The 25,954-nt window shown below is 43.0% G+C and overlaps 1 protein-coding gene across 1 annotated transcript in view; it reads right to left on the reverse strand.

The window, feature by feature from the left end:
• The window catches only part of VWF (von Willebrand factor), a 127,139-nt gene that overhangs the window by 69,556 nt on the left and 31,629 nt on the right, over window positions 1-25,954 (reverse strand). The window contains exons 10-19 of the mRNA XM_005532685.3: window positions 25,133-25,179; window positions 22,053-22,189; window positions 20,573-20,711; window positions 19,841-19,941; window positions 17,157-17,352; window positions 16,343-16,558; window positions 10,225-10,465; window positions 9,318-9,412; window positions 7,492-7,652; window positions 778-881 (exon numbers count right to left, since the gene is read on the reverse strand). Of these exons, the coding sequence (XP_005532742.2) occupies window positions 778-881; window positions 7,492-7,652; window positions 9,318-9,412; window positions 10,225-10,465; window positions 16,343-16,558; window positions 17,157-17,352; window positions 19,841-19,941; window positions 20,573-20,711; window positions 22,053-22,189; window positions 25,133-25,179 (1,437 nt within the window). The remainder of the gene's footprint in view (window positions 1-777; window positions 882-7,491; window positions 7,653-9,317; window positions 9,413-10,224; window positions 10,466-16,342; window positions 16,559-17,156; window positions 17,353-19,840; window positions 19,942-20,572; window positions 20,712-22,052; window positions 22,190-25,132; window positions 25,180-25,954) is intronic.

The raw sequence follows: 25,954 nt of genomic DNA on the forward strand, positions 1-25,954 counted from the left end.
CATTCCCCACACACACACAGAAAACAAAGCACCTCCAGTGCAGACAATGTGCTGTGCAGGAGAAGCCAAAAGTGGCCCACTGTACCTTACCAAAGCCTGTGCTGAGGGCTTCCCTCCAGGCACACTGAGCAGCCCAGAACTCCCCTTTGGACATATAAATCCTTTTCTAGCAACAAAGCAGGATAATGGTGAAAGACACAGAGCACTCACTTCTTTCTTCTAAGAAAGTACCAGTTTTCCATTTATTTTCATATTTTTTAATATATCAATGGATAGAGCACTCTTTTGAGATATTAAAGGTCGACCCTGTCCCTTTCCTAATTCTTTATAATTTGCTGAAGAGCTCCTGTCATATTATAGCTGGTGCATCCCACCCCTTCTGGCTGAAAATGGCTGATTTGAAGGGCCTCAGACAAAACAAAAGGGAACAAAAAGGGAAACAGAACAGCAAAGTTTAGTGACAAAGCCCAGGCTCCATTCCTTCCACCCCAAAGCATATAAGTCCTATATTGTTATCTTGTGTTGCAAAATCCACTATCTAGAGCTTACAGAGGAGTTACACAGACACACAACTATTTGTAGGGCACAAGGTAGAGTTTGCCAGACTTTGCCAGGAATTTTATTGGATCTTTATGCAACACAAAGGGAACCTGTTGTCTGTGCAATTACTATGCAGCAAAAACTGGTTTTCTATAAAAGAGATCTGTTAAGTGAACAATATTTGGTGTTATCAGAAACAGGCCCCCTAAAGAGAAGAACACCCTTCCAGTCGCTCACCAGGTGTTGCAGTCCTTAGTCACTGTTTCTCCCTTGGCATATTCTCTTCCATTGTGGAAGCACGGGCACCTCTCAGGAGCAACACACTTGTTTTCATGCCGCACCTAAGTAAAACACAATTTTGTCACCACACGGGGCTGTTGGTACGTGGCCATGTGCAGGTCGAGCAAGCAGCCAGGAGCAAGCACAGAATGTGTGGATGAAAAATAAAAGAAAGGTTGAAAGGAATAAAAGAAAGTATGAAGGCTATCCAAGGCAAGAAAGGCACAGTAGTGCTAATACTTTTAGCCATTAACAGAAATAGAGTTGTAGGTACATAAATCACAGTCTTACAGGTACATAAATCACAGCTTGCCCCCACCACCTCAAGCTGCTGGGAAAATAGATGACATTATAAAAGAATGTCACAATGAGAAGGTCCAGGATGCAGTGAAGCAGGGTAACCTGAGCATGGAGAGCAGGTGAATATCTTCTCACACACAACAAACTGGAGAAAGGCCTACTAGAAAAGCAGACAAAGGGCCCAGATGGACTAAAAATGGAAATAGGAACATCAAGGAGACCAGAAGCCACTGACTTCAGCCAGTGCCTGACTAACTCTTGCACGTGCAAGTGCAGGTTCTGTTGTCACAGAACAAAGCCAATCCTCTATCAACTCTCCTCTGAAAATTGCAGTAATCACTCATTTTCTTTCAAATCCCTATTTATTTCCTGGAAGGCAGGATAAATATCAGTCCACTTGAGGTATTATTCTGCTCTCTCTGCAACAGGCCCTGTTGCTGGGAAATAGGACTTCATATTCTACCCATATTTTCAGTTTCACCCTTCTGCTCTGAGTCTCTTTGCATAACAACAAATCTTTTGTCCCACTTAAACAAGAAAAACCAAAAACAAACAAAAAACTACAACCAAAGGAAAACAAGTAATGGCTTTAGACTATTCAGGTTTTGCACTCCTTTTCTGTTTTCTTTGTCTGTGATTACTTTCCCTTTTGAAGACCCCCAGTTTTAGAGAATCAAACATAACCACAGCTGGCTATGCTGACTTTTCACTCAATATCAGCTCTGGCAAAGCCAGGATAGGTTTGGCTCTTGTTTCATGGAATACCTAAATGGAGAGCCTTTCCCCTTCTTCTCATTCAAAAGTCACAAAATATCACCTTCCCACTTTAAACTCTGCAAAATCATCAAAATAGTTTATTTTTTACCATTAAGTATGGGCCAATGAGATCAATGTAGTCTGAAAGCCAGGTTAATAAAGAAGAACAGCTTTGCCTTTTCCTATGGGAGCCTAGAACTGCCACATGGAACAACTCACAAGAAGAATTTCACAGCCCAGAGACCCTTCCTTCATATGCAGCTCCACATGCTCTGTGGCTTATGGAGAGCTGCATTATGCCAAATAAAATCACTTCAATAGAAGCAAGATGGAAACAAAGAAATGCTTTTCTAGATAACACAGCTGCAGCTCTGCCTTCACCTTTACAGAGGATGGTGAGAAAGTCCAGACAAGACCAGAAAGAAGAGTTCAGTACCTTCTTTCCTTCCTTCCTGGTGGTATTTAGGAAAAAAGCAGGAATATGACCTCACACTCGTGGCTACGTTGCTGAACTTTTGCAGTGTTCAGCAACAGAGTTCACAATACACTTGAGGGCTTGCCTCTGGATACAAAACTTGGGATTAGACATCTGGTTAGTAAAAAGAGAATTAGAACTTCTTCTCCTTGCTCCCTAAAATCCTTGTACAGCTTGGTATTAGATATTTTATCACAACCAGCGCAGCAGCTGTTAAACCACCAAAAAAGAAGGAAGAGCACTTTGTCTTGAACAGTGACAGACAGTGGGTGGGATTCAGGAAGCAGGACACACAAATCCAAAGTAGACTTTGACCAGAAGAATGTTAATTTTTTTCTGCAAAATTCAATAAATTACAATTTTGTTAACAGTAACACACAATCCACTGGGCGTTTTAACACCCCATCCAAAATCTGGGGCACATCTGGCAGCCTGCTGCCATGTTGCACTATAGGGACCATGTGGTACTACACTACAAGGCCAGAAGAACTATTCATAAGCAGATGGATATTCTCTGGAAGTATTTCAATCCATCAGTAGACTGCAGTTAATACAGGAGATTTAGCAGTCGAGTGCTTGAGATGACAGGAGGCAGCAGCACTGGCAAGGCAACCACACAAAAAGACAGAGGTTTGTAATGAAAACATCAGCTGTTTGCACCATTAAATGCCCTTAGGATGATGCCCTGCATCTATGAGATTACAAGTGGTTGACAACCAGCCCTCCATTACTTGGGGATCAAACAGGAATGTCCGTCATTTCCTTGATCCGTCTTATTAATTGCTAAACGTCAAAAAATCTTGCAAAAGAAAGAACAATATTACAGGTTTCCAAACCTTTCAGATTCTCCTTACCCACACTCATGTGGAGAGGGAGGTGATCATCCCGCACTGCTCTGCATTGATGCAACCTCACCTTGAGTCCTGTGGGCAATTTTGGGCACCACAATATAAGAATCTAAAGCTGTTAGAGTGTCCAAAGGAGGTTACAAAGATGGTCAAGGCACTGGAGGTGAAGCCACATGAAAAATGACAGAGGGCACTTGGTCTGTTCAGCTGGAGAAGAGCAGACTGAGGTCAGAGCTCACAGCAGTTCTGCAGCTTCCTCATGAGATGAAGAGATGGGGCAGGCCCTGATCTCTGCTCTGTGACCAGGCACATGGCCCGAGGGAATGGTGGGAATTGTGTCAGGGGAAGGTTAGGGTGAAATTTAGGAAAAGTTCTTCCCCAGAGGGTGGTGGGGCACTGAACAGGCTCCCCCAGGCAGTGGTCACAGCTCCAAGGCTGCCAGAACTCCAGGAGCGTTTGGACAACGCTCTCAGGCACAGGGTGGGATTGTTGAATTGTGCAGGGCCAGGAGCTGGGCTGGATGGTCCTTGTGGATCTCTTCCAAGTCAGGAAATCCTATGGTCCTGAAATCCATCTCAACGAACCTTAACTTTGATCTCTTGGTTAACACAATTTGATGAGTATCCCTCTGTCAAGGGAAGCTCAGAAAGTTCTGTTCCTCCTGACACATGTGGGTTTCAGTGGAAAGTCAGCCAAAGGTATGAAGAAGCATGGGATTAAGTAAAGGAAGCAGGTCAGATTAGAACCCAATAACTAATAAGAATAAGAGACTGGTTTGGGGAAGAAGGGACCCTAAAGATCACCCAGTTCCATGGGCAGGAACACATTCCACTATCCCAGGTTGCTCTCAGCCCCATCCAACCCAACCTTGGACACTTCCAGGTCCATGGGGCATCCACAGCTTCTCTGGACAACCTGTCCCCACTCTCACAAGGAAGAACTTTCATAAATTTTTGTTTTAACTAAAACAGTCTCTCACCCTTACTGTGCAAACAAAGTCAACAACATGTTAGAAGATCAAAATGTGCTGGTTTACTTGACTCCTCTTTCTTACGTCAGCTGCATGTCCCTGATATTTATTTGACATGCCCACCTCCTTATGAAGACATTGTAATGTAGGATAAAATATACAGCAGAGAAATCAAAATAGTCAGGTAAATTTCATTTGAAAACAGTTAGCAAGGAAAAAACCTTCCAAGCTTTCCTGGTTAAGATGTTTAGGGTCTGTATTTTTTTCCTTTTTCTGCTAACATATCAAAGTTTTAGAAATAACTTTATTTCAGCAGTCAGAATGCAATAAAATATTTAAATTTTAAACCTTATTTTTGTTAATGTTGTTGGGAATAGAAAGAAACTAATTTTCTACTTTTTCAGTGTCTGGATTTTGTGCTCTCTGGTTGTTCTGCTCCTCTCTTTCCCCAGAAAGGTGGTTAACACTCCATTTGTATATTTATTAATATTTTCCAATGGGAAAAACTGAAGTGCAGTAAACTAATCTGAGAAAGCATATTTTTCCACACACTTCTGCACATATGTTATGATTTTTCTTTTCTGCTGTGCAAAAGGGTGACAAGTATGGAGAATTTCCCACCTTCCAGATGATCAAAGACAGAAGAAAAAGAATTATTTTTATGACATATTGAACATTTTTATTTGCTAGAAATCAAAACAATGTAAAATACTAAGTCAAGATTAACTAAAAAACTTGTTTTTCAGTTGAAAGAAATTAGGTTATGTCTTCAAGCTAAGTTATCTGTGAGCATTGATAACTTTCATATGCTACCATAAAAGAAAAAAATCTTCAGTAAGAAGGCACAATTTATTCCAGCATGATAATATGTGCAAATATTTATAGGAACACATGTTGAGTAATCTGTTACCTCCCACAAACCTTCCTGCAAACAGCAGCTCAACTCTGCGAGTACTTGTAAATTAGGCAGGATTACAGAACACCAATAAGGGAGACTGACCAATAAAATGGTAATTCCTTTTCCCAGTCCCTTTATTGCTCACCTCTGCTGTACAAGCCTGGAAAACACAGACTTTGATTTGACTTTGTTGAGCTTTGTCTCTGTGCTTCCAGAGTCTCTGTGTTAGAAAAGGACAGGATGGGAAGGAGATCCTGGTCACCATCCCAAATCTTTCTCTAGTCAGGGAGCACAAAGCTTCATTGCAGAGCGCAGAGATCAGAAAAAAGGGTTCTCCCAAACCTCATCCCATTGGGTGAGGAGGACGAAACTGCTCTTTGAGAATGAGCTGGCAGCTCCTGTGGAGCCAGGAGTCAAACACAGGATAAACAAGACACACATGAACAGGGACTGGGCTTGATCCTGGTTTTGCATGGTAGTGGTTACAAGATCATCTCTACATGGGCTTCTCCCATCGTGGCTTTGGTGTATCTCATGACTTTTAATCTCTGCCAAAAGGGAAGCCAATGAGAACTAGTAATTGGTTTATTGAATCAGTTTATCAATCAGTTCACTGAGTTTAGTGAAGATTAAACAATACTGTCATCTAGTGGACAGAGAATTTATTTACTAATTTATTTTTTTTTTAAACTACTGAGCCTGAATCCTCAATCCAAAACCTGACAAACCACCTTGTTGAACTCAGGGGTGTGTTTCACATCACTGCAAAGTCAGCTGGAGTTTACAATTCCAAAAGACCAAAGACTGCTCTCTGGGCAAAAATTTTATGAAACAATTGTTTCAACTTACTGAAAAAGAATATGAAATACTGTACCAAACATGAAGGTTAATTACTAGGAAGTTGGTTTGGTGGTTGAGATTTTTTCCGGCAGAGTAGTATCATAATTTTCATTCCATAATTATGTCAAAAGTATACTACTACCATATCCCAGAACTGAAACCAAAAATCTCAAGCTTCTTCACTGAATCAGAGGTCTGTTCACCTTGGAGCTCTTGGAACTTTACAAGTACACAAGCTTTTCTAAGTTTTCTTATCTTGCTACTCTTTAGGAATATTTTTCACTTAGGAGACAGACATTTACAGACTGAAATATGAAAAGAAGTAACAGTTGTTTTTAAAATTGTGGTGAAAATTCATGGGTGGCTTCAGATTCTCTTCTTTTTCACCTCCAAGACATTTCAGAAGCCTGAGCTTTTGCCTAGAGGTGGCATTTTATTCTGGAGTAGAATCTATTTACATAATTGTGTGTTTATCAGCAAAATACAGTAGCAATGCTCAAAATATGTTTCTATTACTGCTAGAACTTACTGCATACTGAGAATTTTGGAGATGTTTTTCTTGTAAGATAATTGAAGGAATTTGGTGGTAGAAAGCACTGAAACTAATAATTAAATTTGAGGCTTGCAGTGGGACATAACACTGGACTCCAGAAAGCCTCTTTCAGTGAAAAAAGAAAATCTGTTTAGTACACCATCTGCAATTCCAAGACACCCCCTGGCATAATCTTAGCAAATTTCATATCCCACATTCCTTCTCCCAGGGAACCTTCAATTTGGTACAAACCACAGGAAGGCAGCTGGAGAGATGGAGACTTGACAAGGAGGAACCAGTATCAGCAGGAAGGGTGGCTGGATCAGAGAATCCCAGAACAGGTTGGGTTGGATGGGACCCTAAAGACCACCCTGTTCCACCCCCTGCCATAAGCAGGGACACCTTCCACTAGACCAGGTTGCTCAGAGCCCCATCCAACCTGGCCCTGAACACTTCCAGGGATGGGGCAGCCACAGCTGCTCTGGGAAACCTGTACCAGGGTCTCGCTACCCTCACAGGGAACAATTTCTTCCCAATATCCAATCTAGCCCTGCTCTGTGTCAGTGTGAAGCCATTCCCTCTTCTCCTGTCACTCCAGGCCCTCGTCAAGAGTCTCTCTCCATTTTTCCTGTGGGCTCCCTTCAGGCACTGCAAGACCACAATGAGGTCACCCCCAAGCTTTCCCTTTGCCAGGCTGAACAATTTTCTCAGCCTTTTTTTGGAGGAGAGGTGATCCATCCCTATGATCAGCCTGAGTATGGGTGTACTTCTGTCTCTCTGACTAAGCAAGATCAGCAAGGCTGAGGAGGGGTTTAGGAGCTAAAGGAAAACATGAACTGGTCTTCAAAGCAGGCTTTGGAGTTTTGATTCATAATTATTTTTTACAAGTTAATGTTCATCTTCAGTGCAGATATACACATTCTTTAAACCAGCCACAACTTGACAGTCAATACTTCACAACCACTTATTCCAAAGCTGCAAGATGGTAGGAGAGAATGAAGGCAAGAAAGCCAAGAGGACCTGCTTCTTGCTGCTGTAAGGAAACCTGCTTACCATCCCTTTTGGACAGAGGCATCCAGATATGCAGCCATGGCTGATGCACTCCAGGTCATAGTTCTGGCAGGTCTTGGTACATTCCACTCCTTCTGCTCTTGGGTTGTTGGCAGGACAAATAATTTTTTCCATGGGGAATCTGCATGTCAAGCTTCTTTTTACTTTTAAAAAAATCAGTTTACAAAAAGTGCAATTAGAACTCAAGTATTGTTGTCACAGCATTTTTCTAAAAGGTGGGTCAACACTTTGATTAGAAACTAATTTAGAATATAGTCTGGAACAACACCACTACATATGACATGGCAAAGAAAACACCCCCAACTTCCCCTGGAGTGACCTCAGTTAGGCTGTCATGAAAGCAATAATATTAAATAATACTAATTAATACTAAAGCAAAAAAGCTGCACTAAACATAAAAGTGCAATTCCAGACTGCACTAGGGCTATGCAAACACCTCTAGGGACTGTACAAAGTTAGCAGAAAATTGATATTCTGAGAAGCAACAGTATCGTGTGTTATTGCATTTAGAGCCATTTCCCACACTGATTATAACCATATTGGTGACTGTAAATAACAGTGTCCTGAGTTTCAATACAAACTCATTGAGACTTTATGGTCTGACAGAAGACCAGAATGATCTTTTTTTCCACGAAACTCCAGGATATTATTTCAAGTGATACTAGCAATATGCATCTCTGGGGTTTTTTAAGTCTTGACATCCTATTATCAGGAAATGTCTTAGGAGCATTAAGGGAAGAGTTTGGTGAGATATTCACCTGGAAGGTGAAGAACACCTGAAGAACAGGTGACCCATCCAGCAACACTGTCCCTAGCAAGCAACATTAAGCAGGTCACTGCCCTGTACCAACAGAGGCATTTACAGTGTTTTCCTCTAGAAGGTGGTTTATCCTGAGAAGGTGCAAGACAATCAACAACCCTTTGTCTCCAAGGCACTGGCAAATATCAACCATAAATTTCCTCCACACCCCATGTACAGGTGCATTTGTCAGTGTGCTGTGGAAGACACCATGTTTGGCTCTACTGATGTTCCCATAGAGATCATAAATTATCCTGAGCTGGATCACCAAGTCCAACTCCTGGATATTGCCAGGCCTCCCTAAAGCTCCACTAGTCCTGTCCCCTCTGAGACACATCCACTCTCAAACCCCCTATCCCATGACAATCCTATAAGCTCCATCCATGTATCAAACCCCAAAAGACTCCAGAGCACTGCTGGCCTTTCTCCAATGCTGCAAACCCCAGTTACATGCTAGATGTGTTCCCATGCACTTCTCACAGCCTTCAGTCAAATGTTTGGTAAACCTGTCCACTGATGGGAAACGTGGCAGCTGTCAGTCTCCAGGAGGTTTTATGGAGATTCCTGCTGGCTGGAGGGCATGCTGGAAACCTGGCAGCAGTGTAACCTTCACGCCACTAAAACCCTCATTTGCACCAGAAAAGAGAGTTTTCATCCCACTAGTAAGAAGCAGAAGGTATAAACTAATGACTTACTGATGTCTTGTGATCCTCAAATAGCCACTGGGGACCTCAGATCACTGCCAAGGCATCCTTTAACCTTTTCAGCTCAAGAGAGACTGCAGTGGCTAATTATAATTTTAATTTTGAGAGGTGAGATTCAGTGAGCCCTGCACCCTCCCACACATCCCTTTTGTTTCTACCCCCCAAAAAAGAAAAAAATTAGAAAAAAAAATCTCAGAATATCACAGCTGTTGCAACCTCTGGAATTTCTTCTCCAATCTACACTATCAAGATACTGAAGAGAAAAAAATATAAAAATAAAATATTAATTTTTAAGGCATACTAACTTCTGGGAGATGGTCTCTCATCAGCAAAAACATCAGCCAGGAAGGCACCAGGAGCTCTGTTTGTACTGCAATGCATGAATCCATTCTCACAATAGCTAAGAAAAACAAACAGAACTTATATTTAATTAAACAACATTTAGCTTTCACTCATGCTGATTTTCAGCCAATAGGGAACTTGTCAGAATACCAAACTACACCTCAGTGGGGCTGAGCTGGTGCTCTCCATCCACTGTGTCTACCAACACTAAAGGCAAGCTTTCCTTAAGGGAGTTGATGGGATACAGTGGCATGGCAACCCAGCTGCCTGCCCTGTCCTGCTGGAACCAGTGCAGCTGCACAGGGATAAAGCTAGGCAAGATAACAGTCAGTTTTACTGTGAAAAAAGGTAAGGGGCCACCTAGTTCGTGAAACTTGGGATTTTTGTGGTAGAGAGGAAAAGAACACACTGTTCCCAAAACTGAGCCTGCCCAGCAATTTGCATTCCCACTCCAAGTGTACTGCTACTCAATTTAACAATTAGAAATGCTTTTTAATACTTATATCTTTGACAATCGGTAATTAGGTTTTAACAGTTAAGAAGTGTAGCACAGTACATTAAAGTGACATTTTAAAAGCCCACAAAGTAACTGTTATCAGTAATTAAGCTCCATTTCAAACTGGCAGGAACTGTTCATAGAACAGGGCTTAATACTAATTCTGAGTAAGGTGACATTTCAAATTAACTGGAGAGAGATACAACAGCAAAATCAACCATTTGGCTTGTTGGAGGCAAAATCTTGCCTCTTCTTTAACTTCACATCTTCTTCTAATTTCAGTAGATGCACAGGAACTGACCCAGTTAACAACTCAAGCCGTCCAAAAATTGGAGCGACAATGTGTAGGGAAGGGTTACAAATAGTGCACTTACCACATGGAGTAATGATCTGAGAAGACATCCTCTGGCTGGAAAATCTCCCCATCATAGTAACAGGAGCACTGGGACTTGGGCACGCACTGCTCATGCTCATCCAGGTAGTGCCCAGGGAGACAGTAGCACCCCTCCAGGCAGAGCTGCTCACAGTCCTCCTCTGGGTAGGACAGTGACCGGCATGTCTGGTTGCACGGTGTCCCACACTGTTGGTACACCTGGCCTTCAGGACAGGTCATTGCTAGAGAAACACATGAGGAAGAAGAGCATTTGATCCAAATCCAGCTAATAGAAGAGCTGCCTAAAACAGACTGGGAAGCTTGGGATTAAAAGATATTTGCTCAATTTACTCATCAATGGAGTGTTACACCATCCCTCCTTAATTGCTTATATATACACACAAACAAACCCTTACTAAAGGAAGTTCCCAATGAATGTCAGGACTGGACTACACTGCACTGTGATGGAAATCCAGCCACAAAATTTCACCCAGAACATGAAACACAAGCTCTGTCCAACCTCTGTTATTTGGATGACAGTCAGGGTGACCTAATTGAAGCTCTCCAATACCTGAAGATAACCTAGAGAAAGATGGAGAGAGACTATTTACAAGGGCCTGGAGCGACAGGACAAGGGGCAATGGCTTCCCACTGACACAGAGCAGGTTTAGATTGGATTAGGAAGAAATTCTTCCCTGTGAGGGTGCTGAGGCCCTGGGACAGGCTGCCCAGAGACGCTGTGGCTGCCCCATCCCTGGCAGTGTCCAAGGCCAGGCTGGATGGACCTTGGAACAACCTGGTCTAGTGGAAGGTGTCCCTGCCCATGGCAGGGAGTTGGCATGACATGATATGTAAGGTCCCTTCCAACCCAAACCATTCCATGATTCCATGCCTTAGGAGCATTACAATTGTCATGTACACATTCACACCTCTCTTCCTTTGCAACATCTTTAGGGACGATTTGGCCGAAATAAGTAGAAAAGTAGTAGAAAAGTACTCTTCTGCTTTGGTAAACAGAAGTGCTGCAATACTTAACAGCCTCATATCTCAGAAGCACTCTGTGATTTCTATGGAAATAGGTGCAAATAATAAAGTGATTTAGCAATCATGGAGCCAAACCTTCATACTAACAATTTTTATGATGAATTCTTTTATGTGAAGATTAATTGTGGCCTTTGGATCCATTTTGGCTTCTTTGTTCATAAAACTTCCACTTCTACAGGGCCAATTTTGAAGCATTCACCTCTGCATACATCAGCATTAGCACTAGGTGGCAGCTATGACAACACATTGCAGAAGACAAGAAAACAAGCTTGTTTTATCAAGAGTTTGAATTTAACAGGCCTCCTGATAACCAAGATTTACACTGTCGTTTGTAGCAACTTTCCACAGCAAACAGTTGCAAGATGATGAGGAATGATGTTCAGGAAAGCAGCTGCAAATGAAAGTTGGCACATTTGTACCTTGCTAAAACCAAGATCAAAGGGCTACAGAGAAGATCTTTCCTCTTGTCACTCCTGCAGAATGATGTGATAATCCCTACTTCTCTTCTAGCACACATCCCTGAGAACTCTGGCAGCCACGGAATAACAGGATGGGCCTGCAGCCTCAGAGTGGTGTTTGCTGGACTAGCAAAGCAAGGGCTATGTGCTGACAAGTGGCTCGTGGTCACCTTGACAAAACTCTTCTGAAATGAAGAATTATTCCTGCCTGCTGAAGAGAGACGTGGTTGCCCCAGCTTCTCTTGAGGCTTCTGCAGCTCCATACGTGGGAGTGTAACACCCTAAACTGAAAAAATCTTGCCCAGAAGATCTAAGGTGACTTGAACACTTCTTAAGAGCAACAATCTCCCAAGTCTGGGACTTGTGCCCAAACTGCTTAACGTACCTGTCACAACACATCCCAAGAAATGTGTACTCATCAATCCAGCAAATGCTTCCTAATTCTGGACTGAGCAGAAGATAGACTCATTCACTGTTACAGGAGTCTTTGTCAGTCATTCACAAAAATGTGCTTCTAATTTACATAAACCTGATCTTTGCAGTAAATCAAACCCTGAACAGACACAGCCCAGGGCTGAGGACCGTTTTAAAAATAACTTTCATCACAGCACATCCCAGGAGGACAGCCATGAGGCCTCAGACAAAAGTATTATTTGCTACAAATGAACCTCTAGAAACATGGAACTGGTTTGGCAAATTTCAGATGGGTACATTAGTTTATGAATTTCGAGATTCAAAAAAGGATGGGATAACCAAGCCCAACATCCTGCCCTACTTTCTAGTCAGTGGTAACACTCCCTGTCCACAGAGACAACTTTGCAGTAGATTCCTTTCTTAGATAAAGCTTTGTAATTCATGCGTGGGAATGGCTTCAAACTGAAAGACAGCAAGCTAAGATTGGATATTAGGAAGAAATTCATCCTTGTGAGGGTGCTGAGGCTCTGGCAGAGGTTGTCCAGAGAAGCTGTGGCTGCCCCATCCCTGGAAGTGTTCAAGGACAGGCTGAAAGGGACTTGGAAAAACCTGGCCTAGTGGAAGGTGTCCCTTGGAACAAGATGATCTTTAAAGTCCCTTTCAACCCAAACTATTCTAAGATTTTCTTTGCCCATGCATCTCCTAAAGTTTTCAGAACATCCCATTTTTCCAATGCCATGCCAACCCTTACATTCCACATTCCAATTACAGTGCTACATCCCTTCTCAGCAACATCTGTTTTTAACAGAAAAAAAAGGCAAGACAACTGACCTGGGAGTGGCCTGTTGTCTGCACACTGTGTTATACACTGCCACCAAAAAAAACCCATCCCATTATTGACAGGAAAATTAGAGGGAAAAGCAAGGTGCTTCTAGTCCCTGTGGATGGCTCCTATAAAACCAAAATAGCTCAGTGCTGTGCTCTGAAGCACAGCCTATCCCAGGAATAAGATGAGAAACAGTGGGAAAGCATTGGAAAAAATGTGTTTGCATCTAACAGCTCATGCAGCTTTTGTGGGCGGATTTTGAAATCAGAGTGAAAGAGACAAACCATGACCAGCTCCTCAAGCAACACAAGGTGAAAAAGCTGCCACCTCTGGGTGAAAGTGCGCCCTGCCAGGACTAGATTTAACACAGTTTCTCCACCATGCTGAGGCTCAACATGCACTGTAGCCATCCTCAAACGCACCTCAGAGCCTGTCCTTAATTCCCTGCTCCAGCACTCTTGGATTTATCCTATACAAATCACCTTACAGAAGGGATGCAAAGCCACCAACTGCCCTAGCACTACCACATTAAGGCAAATAATGGGCTTAGCAACATGTCCTAAAATCTGAAGGAAGATCTAAGGACGTGTCAACTGATTCCCCTGTGCCACAGAACAATATACACATGAGACAGGTAAACATAGAAATACTTGGGCTGGAAAAGACTGTAAGATAACCAAATACAGCCATTAATCTCACACCGCCAAGTCCACCACTAAAGCATGCCCCTAAGCACCATATCCATGTGGCTCTTAAATAACTCAAGGTGTGGTGACACAACTTCTCTGGACAGTCTGTGCCAGTGCTTGATAACAATTTCCATGAAGAATGTTTACATAAAATCAAATCTGAACTTCCCTCGTGAAACCTTTGGAGAGGCCATTTCCTCTCCTCTTGTCCATTGTTCCCTGGGAACAGAGCCTGACCCCAACCTGGCTGCACCCTCCTGTCAGAGTTATAGAGAGTGAGAAGGTCCCCCCTGAGCCTCCTTTTCTCCAGGCTTAACCCCTCCTCATGAGATTTGTGCTCCAGAACTTTCCTCAGCTCCATTCCCTTCTCTGGACATGCTCCAGCCCCTCAATGTTCATCTTGTCCTGAGGTTCCCAAGCTGCCCCAGGATCTGAGGTGTGGCCCCAGCAGTGCCCAGCACAGGGACAGTCACTGCCCTGGCCCTGCTGCCACACCACGGCTGGCACAGCCCAGGTGCCTTTGGCCTCTTGCCCTGCTGGGCTCCTGTCCAGCCGCTGTCCCCAGCACCCCCAGGGCCTTTCCCCAGCTTTCCAGCCCCTCTGCCCCAGCCTGGAGCTGCAGGGGTTGGTGTGAGCCAAGGGCAGCACCCAGGACCTGGCTTTGTTGACCCTCAGACCACTGGCCTGGGCCCATGGATCCAGCCTGTCCAGATCCCCCTGCAGAGCCTTCCTGCCCCCAGCAGATCCGCACTCCCACCTAGCTGGGTGTCATCTGAGAAATGACTGAGGGAGCACTCAATTCCCTTGTTCTGATCAAAGATAAAGATATTAAACAGGACTGGCCCCAGTGCTGAGCCCTGGGGAACACCACTGGTGACCAGCCACCAGCCAGGTTTAACTCCATTCACCACCACTCTGGGCTTAGCCATTCAGACTGGGTTTCACCCAATTTTTTACATGCAGCTGCAGGAGAGACACAGCCCTTCACAGTGTAGCCTCTCTGCCTATCTGCTCCTCCCTTGCAGCATGAAGGGATTAACTCTGGTGTTTATTCATGGTGGGCTACAGGGGTATGAGTCAGGTCTTAAATAATCAAACTGCAACTAAAATTATGTCAAAAACAGGGGAGCTGAATGCACTTAATAGCTTGACACACAGCAGAAATGCTTTGCTACACTAATGACTACTTCCTGACACTTATCCACTCCAAATCAAGCAAACTGGCTCTGTCAAGTCATTTCCCAAGAAACCGAATCTCTGGGGATGAAGGTAGGGGTAAAGCACACATTCAGTGCACTGGGCCATCAGCACAAATTACACAACCTGTACATTCACATCTCAAGCCCATTAAGAAAGAGGGATTGCTCTCCTTCATGTGACAGAAGATGTCTAGGGCACCAGGATTATTTAATGGGGGCTGATGGATCTGCAATCAGGGAAATCGTCACTTTGTGAGAGCACAAAGCTCTCTGTAATGCACAGAAAGGAAGAAGCAGCTCTGCACTATTAAAGATTAATTGTGAAAATTGATTTGTTCAATTACAGAAAGAGGAATGGGGCATTATCGCTGCTCTTTCTTTCAGCCTCCAGACCTGCAGAGTTCTGAAAGGATTTTTATTACATTACTGTTCCCCTATCTGAACATTTACATAAAATAGGTAAAATGTTACAAAACCATGCAGCAGTTTAATATAAGCTGGGTTTGTTCTCATTCACAGCAAACACTGCAGCCTGCAGAAGTTGCGGTTACTGACCTTGCAGACCCTACCAGGTCAAAGGCCAGAGACCTCTCTCTTTTCCACTTTCTACAGACTCAGTTTATAAACTTCCCTCTGCTTGGGAAGAATTAGCAGAACAAATCTGGAGAGATGCCAAGCTCACATGCTTTCCCCCAAATTTTTCAATTGTCTTCTTTCCTTAATAACAAAGTTGCTCAGGAAAATGGAAAAACATTCACAAATATTTATGATAAAAGTATGTCTGTGTTAAATCAAAATTACATGGCAATGGATTTTTTCCTACCACATTGACCTAACAGAGAAATAAAATAAATTAAAGGCGTTGGATTCTTCTGCTCCAGCCTCTTGGCAGTTTGGCTACTAATCTTGCCCTGGATAGGAGAGAGATGTTGGAGAGGCTGTGGTACCTCTGTTTTCAGAGATATTCAGAATTTGTCTGGACAAAACCTCAGGCAATCTACAGTAATTTAGCCCTGCTGTGAGCAAGAGTAGTGCCACAAGGCTGCCAAAATTCTCTTTTGATACAAGTTTGTCTTGCCCTTTTGTGCTTCCTCCATGACCCCACATTCAGCTAAAGTCAGGAGTCACTGATGAAGTCAGGACCTGGGAAGCTTGGGCCTCAAAAAAAGGCAGTCCAAGGATTACTACAAAACACTTGAGAGATTCCTACCCTGGGACATTCAGAGAGCTTCCAGGTGAGTAACTGAAAATGGAAATCCAGGCAAAAGTTCTGTGGAGCTGTGTCAGATCACAGCTTCTCTCCCCCAGTGCTGAGCAGTCCCTGGGATCACCTTTTGCACCCTTACCAGTGTGAAGGAAAGTTTTACTCTCATCATTTGCCTGCCATAAGCAAAATCTGGCCTCTCATTCTAGATCTTTCATCCAACATTGCTAGAAAAATTCCTTCAGGATGAGGAAAACAAGGGGGTTTGAGCAGCACTGCACTTACGGCAGAAGTCGGGTTGTCTCCACTGGATCAGGATGTTCTTCCTGGCACAGGCTGCTGCATAATTAGCAATTGCAGAGCACAGGCAATCCTTGCCACTGGAGCAGGAGCAAACATCGAAGCGGCAGTTCTTCACATAGGGAGTGGGACTGACTTCATGGTGACAAAGTTCAAAGGCAGGAGACATAAGAATTGAGCAGGTATCCTCAGCATATTTGGCTAAAAAGAGAAAAAGGACATGCTCATGCTGAATCAATCAATCAAGTGGCTTTCATGGAAAGCTAGAAGAGACACACTAAGCATTTTCTCTTCCTTTTAAAAAAGAAAAAAAAAAAGAAAGAAAAAAAGAAAAAAACCACACAAGAATAAAACAGGATCATGCAGGCACAGATAGCACCATAGCTCATATATCATGAGCTCTACTGAAAGAATAATGTTTCACTAGTAAAGCAAATCAAGGAAAAGCAATGCTTTTATATTGTTAGCACTATTTCTGGTGCTGTAATTCCTTTTACAGGGCCTTTGCTTTCTGCTGCCTTTTTATATTTGCAAAATTAAGCTAATTTTTGTTTTTGATTTTCACAAAATATTACATTTTCCTTAGGAAACCTGCATCAACACAAGTCTCTGTGTGCTGGGTTTTTTTGTTTCTGTTGTTTATTGGGTTTTTAAAAACATATATTACAGCCACCCTGGTGGTAATGTAAGCAAAATTAGCTTCTTCTCTTTTTCTTTATTTTCCTTTTTTTTTTTTTTTTTTATGTAAATACAAGATCACCATTTGCTGCACCCATTAATTTTGGATAGAGTTCAGTACCTAAACGAGGATTGAGATTACAGGGGTCACTGTCTTGTTTTAACAAGTCCTGGCAGTCTGCATTGAGCTTCCAGGAGTTTCCAAAGTCTTCCAGAAGGGATTCCACCATGCCAGAAGGTGTAAGAAAATCATCCCCTTGGTTTCCATTGTAATTTCCACACAGCCCACACATTCTTTCAGAGTAGACTGGAGACACCTAAGGAACACAACATTAGCCTGGTCATCTTCCAGAACAGGTTACCACCGTAGAGCAAGATTTTTTTTTAAGTAATGAACCATGGACAATTTTGTATTCAAGAAAATTCTCAAACATACATCAAAATACTACAGATACAATGCCACTGTACTGTATTTTCAAACTTCTAACAAAAATGCTAGTATTAGTAGCAGCAGGACAATTTTTGCACAGTACAGTGAATTTCAGAGGGTGACTAAGAGAAAAATAGCTTATTTTTATGCCTTGATCAGCAGTCCAGTTTAGTCTTTCCCTATTCTCCCCCTTCCTTCATATAAATAAGCAGGGCAACAGTGGGGGTTGCATTTTTTTTAATGTAATTCCCATGGGAATTTGGGGAAAGAGACTGCATCTGAGAGCTTTCACATTTTAAAGGAAAATTAGAAGGAAATTTAAACTGGCTGTTTTATCACAAAATTGAGGCAATATTGGAGATGTGTCCCTCAACACTGAGGACTCTGGATAAAAGGATATAAACTAATACCCCTAAAGCTACCCCACATTAGAGATGCCCTCCTGCCCAGAGGAATTTCAGGCACACTAAAAGCAGAATTTCCAACAACCCACAGAGCAGATGCGCTTTTCACCCTGTTTTATTCCTGCCGCAAATCAAAGGGCAGCTGAAAGGTGACCCTAAACCTAGAGGTAAACAGGGAGAAATCTCCTAAGCAACATCTGCATCACAAAGGCACCAGTACCTTTTATTTTAGTAGGAACTGTCAGTTTCTGTTAGGAGTAAAGCTCTGGTACATTACAAACACTATCAACTACTCAGGAGCTTTAATGCTGCAGTAGCCCTCGGTTTCCATGTAGTAGACTGCTAGTTTAGGCAGGCTTGCAGGAGTAACCAGCAAAACAAACAAAAAAAAGTTAGAAAAATCCACATTTTTAAAGAAAACTGTTTTTCTGTAGAAATAAAAATAAAAAGTATCCTCCCAAATATAACCTAATACTACCCAGCAATCAAACACAGGGGTCAAGAGAATAAACATGGAGCATCAAAAAGAACAATTAGAGGACAAATATTCTTACTACTAAGAGTATTTCTACTCTTTCATGTACTCTTCAGATGGAGCAATGACTCACACAAGTCCAAACTGTGGTGTATTTTGGAGTGGAAGCTCAAATCACAAATATCAGGCAGTCACAGAAAGGGGAGCCTTCTTGAGGAACACAGGAAGAATTTTTGCCAGAACAAGGTAATGGAAGTGTATCACTTCCTCCAATTGTCAGCAATACTTGGCAACAGGTCAGTCTACAAATCCAGGATAAAATAACTCTCCAAAAGCAATTAAAGAGATGCTTTAGATGCCCAGCAAGGGAAGGAGCAGACAACTGGAGAAACTTCCACTGCTCTTACGACTATCTGGAGCAGAAAATTAGGTTTGTTTTCAGTGGGACAAAAGCTTTGCCAGGTTATATGGATCTATGATCAAGGAGAAAAATACTTTAAATACTGAAGAAAGACAAAACTCCTGAGATGTGCAAAGGGACAGAAGTGAATTATTCTAAGTCCTAAAAGAACTATTAGGGCCCTCAGAGCACAGAGATACAGGTTAAATTAAAACAACAACCACAGACCCAGAAACTTTCTAAAATTATTCCAGACCTTTCTAATCTGTTTTCTTTTCAACTTTTGAACTCAGTTCTGAACTGGCTTTCATAACCCTTTGTGCTGTGCCAGACATGACATTTAAGCCAGATTTTGGGGCAGGCAAGGAGAATGCAAAAGCAATGCCATAGTTCAAGGAGGGCAATGTTTAACACTTGGCAGAAAATCCCAGAAAAACTGGTTTTCTTGGCAAAACTCCTCTGTGTGAGCAGACTCCTACTACAAGGGGAGTCCAAAGGCAGCAGGGCTTGGTTACAGCTTCTTTACAGATCATTTTTGTTAAACCTGGCTTGGATATTTCTACACTCTGCTGTGTCTATAGCACTGACAAAACCTAATTGTTAATCAAGGCTGACTTCAAACATTCCTCACGGTAGAAGGAGCACACAACACATCTTCTATGAGCTGATTTCTATTTCCTGGAAATTATGAGTAACTGTGTCCCTGGAGGCCTTTTCTTCCCTTATTTTAAGTCGTTCACATCCGTTGTTTTAGACAGGGCAGTCAAAGCAAATAAAAACAGAACTCCAGTTTGGAGGGTATCTGCTGAACGAAACACAAAACTGTTTGTGGCTTATAACAGCTGTCATTGCACGCACACACACACGCACACAAAAAAAAAAAAAAAAAAATTCTACCAAGTTGCTGTAAGATAAAGTGTTTGTTTCTGGAATACAAAAGGACCTGTATATCACTCTGGGGGTAGCAAAAGAGAAAGGAATTTCTAACATGCAACATAAAGCAATTTCTGACTTTAGACAAGAAAATCTTTGTACATATTTGGGTGGAATGAGTGAGGGGGCAAACATGCAGAAATAAAACAGACAGAAAAAGTACCTTCACTAGGAGTTCTCCATGACCATCCCAGTCAATGTGCAGATCTTCCCCATAGGTGAGGCGAACTGAACTCCTCACCATGTGCTGGACACGGAGGGCACCTGAAAGCAACCACAGGGTGCTAGTGAGCTTTTACATGATGTAGTGACACTACAAGAGGGAATGGCTTCACACTGACACAGAGTAGGTTTAGATTGGATATTGGGAATAAATTATTTCCTGTGAGGGTGGGGAGGCCCTGGCACAGGTTGCCCAGAGAAGCTGTAGCTCTGTCATCCCTGGAAGTGGCTCTAGGCCAGGATGGATGAGGCTCTGAGCAGCCTGGGATAGTGGAAGGTGTCCCTGCCCATGGCAGGGGTGGTTGGAACAAGATGATATTTAAGGTCCAAAGCAAATCATTCTGTTGATTCCATGATTTCAAGCTTCTGCTTGAAAAATAGTAACTTCAAAAAGAATAGACTAACAGTGGTTTTCACAAATATCACAAATGCAGACCAGCTTAATTCTCCTGATTTTAGAGAAGCCAAGTCAAGATGCGTCAGTTGCATGGAGAGAAGCTGAAATGACAGAACTTCTAGAAGAAACTGCAAGTGAGAGTTTGGCATTGAAAACATTCTTTGACTGAGCTGGCCTAAGGCATGTCTGAAACCACTACTTTATAGGAGTGGTTAGGAGCCACTAAGAAATAGGAGCCTTTCAGTGTCTGGCCAGAGTCAGCCTGTGTGAACACACCTTGCAGCAAAGGGATATGTATGTCCTGTCCATTCAGCGAAACTCCTCCTCCGTGTTTCATTTTAATTATGCTGTTGTCCATATCCCGGATCCGGACAGAAGCTGAGCGAGTGCACACGGCATCAGGATCATCTGCACACTGCAGAGAAGGGAAAATCTGCCTCAAACATCAAGTTTTCACTTTCTTGGAGACTTAGTCCCAGAAGGCATTTTGACACCTAATTTGAGAGTTGCTGAGTGTCACACTGGTTTTATAGATCTGGTTTCTGCATCCCACAACAGCAGGCTGGCAGCCTTCCCTCCATTACCTCACTAATCACACATCAGGGCTGAGTTCCCTTTCTCAGAACTTGGAAAGGGATCTGTGGGTGTTCAACCAGATCCCTGGGAGTGACCCACGGTAGTCACCAGGCCTACAGCTGTGGCAGGGGCAGGAAGGCCACCTGACCCACACAGCCTGGGAAACAGCAACGCAGCTCACACTACCCGAGACTCCTGGGGTGTTTATTTTCCTGGCTGTGGGATATCCAGATGAGGAACAGGGATTGTGGGGGCCCCAAGTCACCTCCTTGGTTTCAAAAGGGAAGTTTCAGTGGAAACTTGTCCTACAGGTTCCCAAGCACCGATGACCTCAGAGCTGCACTATCAGAGCTCTCTAATGCAGGAGACAGATGTAGATGGTGCTGAGAACTGCCACAGCCCATTTCTCCAAAGCCTGCAACTTCCCTGGTGCTGCAGGACACTCCCCTTCCCTCCTGTCAGTCTCCTGTCTCCATTGCACCTCTCCCTGCCCTTCAGTTCCTCTGTCCCCATCCCTTTCTTCCCCTCTGCTTCCTTCAGGGTCCTTTTCAGTCTCCAGATTTGGTCACCTTTTCCCAAGCACAACTGGTCAATTCATTTCATGACTATGTTAACCTCCCTGTGACAACCCCTTTCAGAGTCTCCAGCCCTCCCTGCACTAGCCTGGCTCACTTTCCTGCCACTCTGCAGTTGCCTCTCACACATCCATCAGGGGAGGCAGTAAAGAAAGTCAGGAGCTGCTGTCTGAGTACAAAAAATTACTAGCCAATCTGACTAAATGGGAAGTGACTCAAGACACTGCTCTGCCAGTGTGCTCTCCTTGGTGTCCAAGGAAATGTCCTTTCCCCACAGGCGTTAGGGAGGCACCAGCAGCCAGAGTGCTTCACAAGGGGTGCATGCTCGCCTCTGTTTGTTTGCTCAGCTGGCAAAGAGTCGGTGAGAGCCCGTTCTCCAAAGCTCATCACAAGTCTCCATCCCCAGGCAGGCTCCTGGGAATGGTGGTAAGGAGAAGTAAAACATTTATTAACTAAGGAGAAAGACTGAATCTGTTATTTAAACTAATTATCTCTAGGGAAATTACTTCTGCTGGCCCGTGCATCTGCAATTCATGTCACAGTCCCACAGCCCTGCCCTCCCTCTCAAGAGTGTGCACAGAGCCACCAGCCAAGGCTGCTGTTACCTGCACTGTCTCGATGATCACAGAGAAGGAATTTTCCACACAATCCTTGGCAAATAAGTACTGGCAAATCCCACTGAAGGTGAAATACTTGTTGTCAAAGCTTTTGAAATGGGACTGGCCAGTGACAGAGCATTCCCCTGGAAAAAGCAAAAAGTCATTAATCATCCCAGTGCCAGTTGTGAGCAAAATCCTGCTCAGCCCCCACAAGCCTCTGAGGGGGAAGAGCAGCCCTGGTGGAACAGGTTGTACAAGGCCCAAGCTCCCCACAGACCAGGAAGCACCAGCAAGATCCTTATCTCACTCTTTATTTCTGTAAGGCACTGCCAGTAGCAACAGAGGAACCAACAACAGCTGGGGAACACAGAATAAATTGCAGTCAAGAGCTGAAATTTGTGTGTATGGAAAAGTCTGTATTCTTTTGTTGGGATGCCTTGAATATCAGTAAGTAGTTTTAACATAAAATAGCTTATGAGAATGAAGAGCTGGAAGATCATTTCTGTGGGAACCCTTCCAAGCGTAGAATTTATGTTGGTCTTTACCCTGAACATCATCTCAACTAACAGAAAGTTAAAAATAATTCTATAGTAACAATAGCTACATCTAAAGTCCTCACTTTAATGTGACAGGATAATGTGAAAGCCTGGCTTGACCACCTTTCTACTAGAAAAAGGACCTGTTTGAACGTATCAACATTTGAAGGTGTTTTGGTAAGTTGTGGCCTTTCATTTCCAGAAAGGTGGTATCCAGATACCACAGCTGGGATTTAGTACCCCGTCATGCAAACACACAGGAGGCTCCAACTCCACAGAGCTTGCAGAGAAAATCTTCCATATGAGACCATCACACTTAGAGATGATCCCATGGCAAACAAGGTGGGCAGCCACTTCCTCATCTAGAACAAAATTCAGGTGCTGGGCCTACACTGGCCATCACCAGCCAAAGGTTGGAGAAAGGTTAAACGTTACAAGCTGGAAGGTGAGCTGCATGAGTTATTCTGTCTTCACTGCCTTTGAGTCCCACAGAAGATCTATCTAATGTACATCATGTGGAAATTTCCCTCTTCAGCCCATTATTTAGTGTTTACTATCTTAAACCAGCTGGTGCTAAAGCACAGATCCTGAGGATTCTCAGCCTTGCACAGCTCTGATTCACCCCTAAGAGAAGTCCAGCACCCCCTCGATGTTCATCATCCCTTGGAGTTTGATTTCCAGGGCATTCTCTGCAACAAGGAAACAAGTGGACAGATTTGTAGCAGAGAACTGAGGACTGCTATCCAAGACAAGTCCCAGACTTTGGCATTGCTCCTGAAAGGGAAATTTCTTTTCTGTGGCCAAGTCTTTTCCTATGGGTCCCTCTGTCTATTCCATTTGATATAATGCATCCCATGAAATTTCCTGAAACCTTCTGCCTTCATAATTATTTGCATTATGATATCAGCTTGAAAACCGCTTGGTAGTGCCAGCCAGCTCCAGCTGTGGATTCACCTTATCACCAAACTTACAGCTGGGCAATTCATTCCCACAATATGAAAGCAATCTTTCATGGCAAAAAAGTTGGTCAAAAGGAAAACAGAACTACCTAGAGTTTATATGAGTAACTACATAAATTTTCTGGACATATGATTTTAGAAATATTTGGGGTAACTAACCAACAATGAAAATATGCTGCAATATTACTTCAAGCAGAGACAAATAGCACAGGTTACTATAAAAATTTGGCTACTCTGGGAGACTTTGCTGCCCTCCCATACTGTCTCAGTACAATTTATAGAGTTTTTAGCAGGCACATGTACAACAGCTGTAGGTATACAATATTCAGTCTTGAACAAGCCTAGCAGAAAACTGATTTAGATATATTTGCAGAAGGTACAAAAACAAGCTGCCTTTCTTTTCCACTTCTGCTCATTTGGGACAACTTCCCAATTCAGAAAAAGGCTGCAATGCTATATTGCCTCTTGCACAGAGCTGGATATCAACGTCTGTTTGCAAGCCTCAATACCACTTTTATCTTCACTTTTATAATCGCTATGAAGAAAATTCGGCTGGAGTTAAGGATAAAAATATGGCCCAGGGAGTATTCATCACAGCCTGGACAGTAAGGCAATTAAAAGCTATAACCTAAGGGAAAACTGAAGTTAGAAAGGCACCTATTTCTTGTTTGTAATCATGCTGCTGCCCATTAGCTTAAAGATGTAATGAATCAGCCTGGGCTGTGTCCTTGAGGCTCTGTTTTAGCCAATGAGATTCTCTGCACTTGGAGAAATCTCTAATGAACAAGCACAAAGGATGTCTCACTAAAAATGCCATCTCCATTTTGAATATTTGCATACACCACCCCCCATCCTCTTCTTTAAGTGTTGATGTTTTGGTGGAAGTGTTCTTTTGGTCTAAAGCAGGAGGAAACGGAGCATTAATGGGTCAGGCAAAGTTTCATGTTACTAGAAAAAAGACAGACTTTTTTAAGACTGTTGCAATTCCCTTAATTTACGAGGGTTGCACATCTTAACATGTGCATCTGAACATGAGGGTCTCATCTTAAAAAAACACCGAAGCCCCCAGATCCGATCTTTTCCTGTCCAGCCATAACCCCAGTCTGCATCCACAGAGCTGCCTCTCCAATCTGCCAGTACCCATGGAAGGCAGGGAAGCCACTTTCTCCCTGGGGCTGTAGCTCTTCCACCCACAATATGACCATGAGGGAATTGTCATGGTCAATAAGGTACAATGAGGAATTGTACATGGTCAAAGAAAGCTAGGAGTGTTCCTCTATCTCTACTTCCTCTGAAAGCCAATTCTCAGAACATACAGACTCTTATAATTGGCAAACTAAGTAATCAAAGCAGGAACTGTCCTTCCAACCAAATAGGATTTTTCATTGCTACACATAAACCATACAGGGCAATGTCTGACTTGTCTCAGGAGAAGAACTTAAAAATAGGATCCCAACTGAATTATACTGGAGAAAGCAAGGAAGAGCAAAGATTTGCTTTTTGGGTGAAAAAAAATATAAGTGGGGCATGAGTGGGAGTGATGTAGGCAAGGCTTACTTATCAAAACCTGAAAAGAGTAAAGTCAACATACCTGGGCATTCCCTATTGCTGCAGATCCATGTGCCACGTCGACAAATGCTAGGAAAGAGATAGTAGCAAGTCAGGCAAGAGCACATGAATATAAATCTTCTGTTGTGCATTTTTCCAGGAAAACTGAAAATGTCCCAAGTTAGATCAGTCCCCAACATCCCTTCCATCTCCTATAACCTCATTTCTTAATGTATTCATCCCTTCTTCCCATCATTTGACAGCAACTCCTGGTAATATGAATGGGTGTGGTTGCAGAACTCAAGGACTTCTGTTTTTCCCTGCCAAAGCTCTGTGTTTAACAGAGTTTTCAGGTAAATTCCACTGATGAGGAATGAGTTCAATGCAATTCTCAAGGTATATCTATCAATACAACAGTATCACAGGGAAAAAAATGTTTGAAGGGACTTCTAGAAAAATCATTTACTACAATCCCAAATCAGAGAAAGTAATGACAAAGCTGGATCAAGTGGGTGAGGACCTTGCCCATTTGAGTTTAGAAACATCCAAGATAAGGTCCCACAGCCTCTCTGAGCAGCTGTTCCAGTACAGTACTGGGGAAGAGAGAAGAATTTTCCTTTGTGTCAAAACAGAATTTCCTTTGCAGCTTGTGTCCATTGCTTCATAACATTTTGCTGTTTGCCTCTGGGAAGAGTTTGGCCCCAATTTTAGGCAGAGAAAGTTCCCTCATTAGCCCTTAAACAAATCTATTTCCCTTTTCTTCTTCTTATGTCAAACTCCACTGCTGTGATCTTCTCCAGTGTCCTCCACAAGCCTCTCTGCACTCCTTGTTTCAAGAGCTACTATATTCTTCTCATCCCTTTAA

This window comes from Pseudopodoces humilis, chromosome 5 (genome assembly GCF_049639895.1).
Source record: "Pseudopodoces humilis isolate 2021_Gansu_Grassland_sample_001 chromosome 5, ASM4963989v1, whole genome shotgun sequence".
NCBI classification, from domain to species: domain Eukaryota; kingdom Metazoa; phylum Chordata; class Aves; order Passeriformes; family Paridae; genus Pseudopodoces; species Pseudopodoces humilis.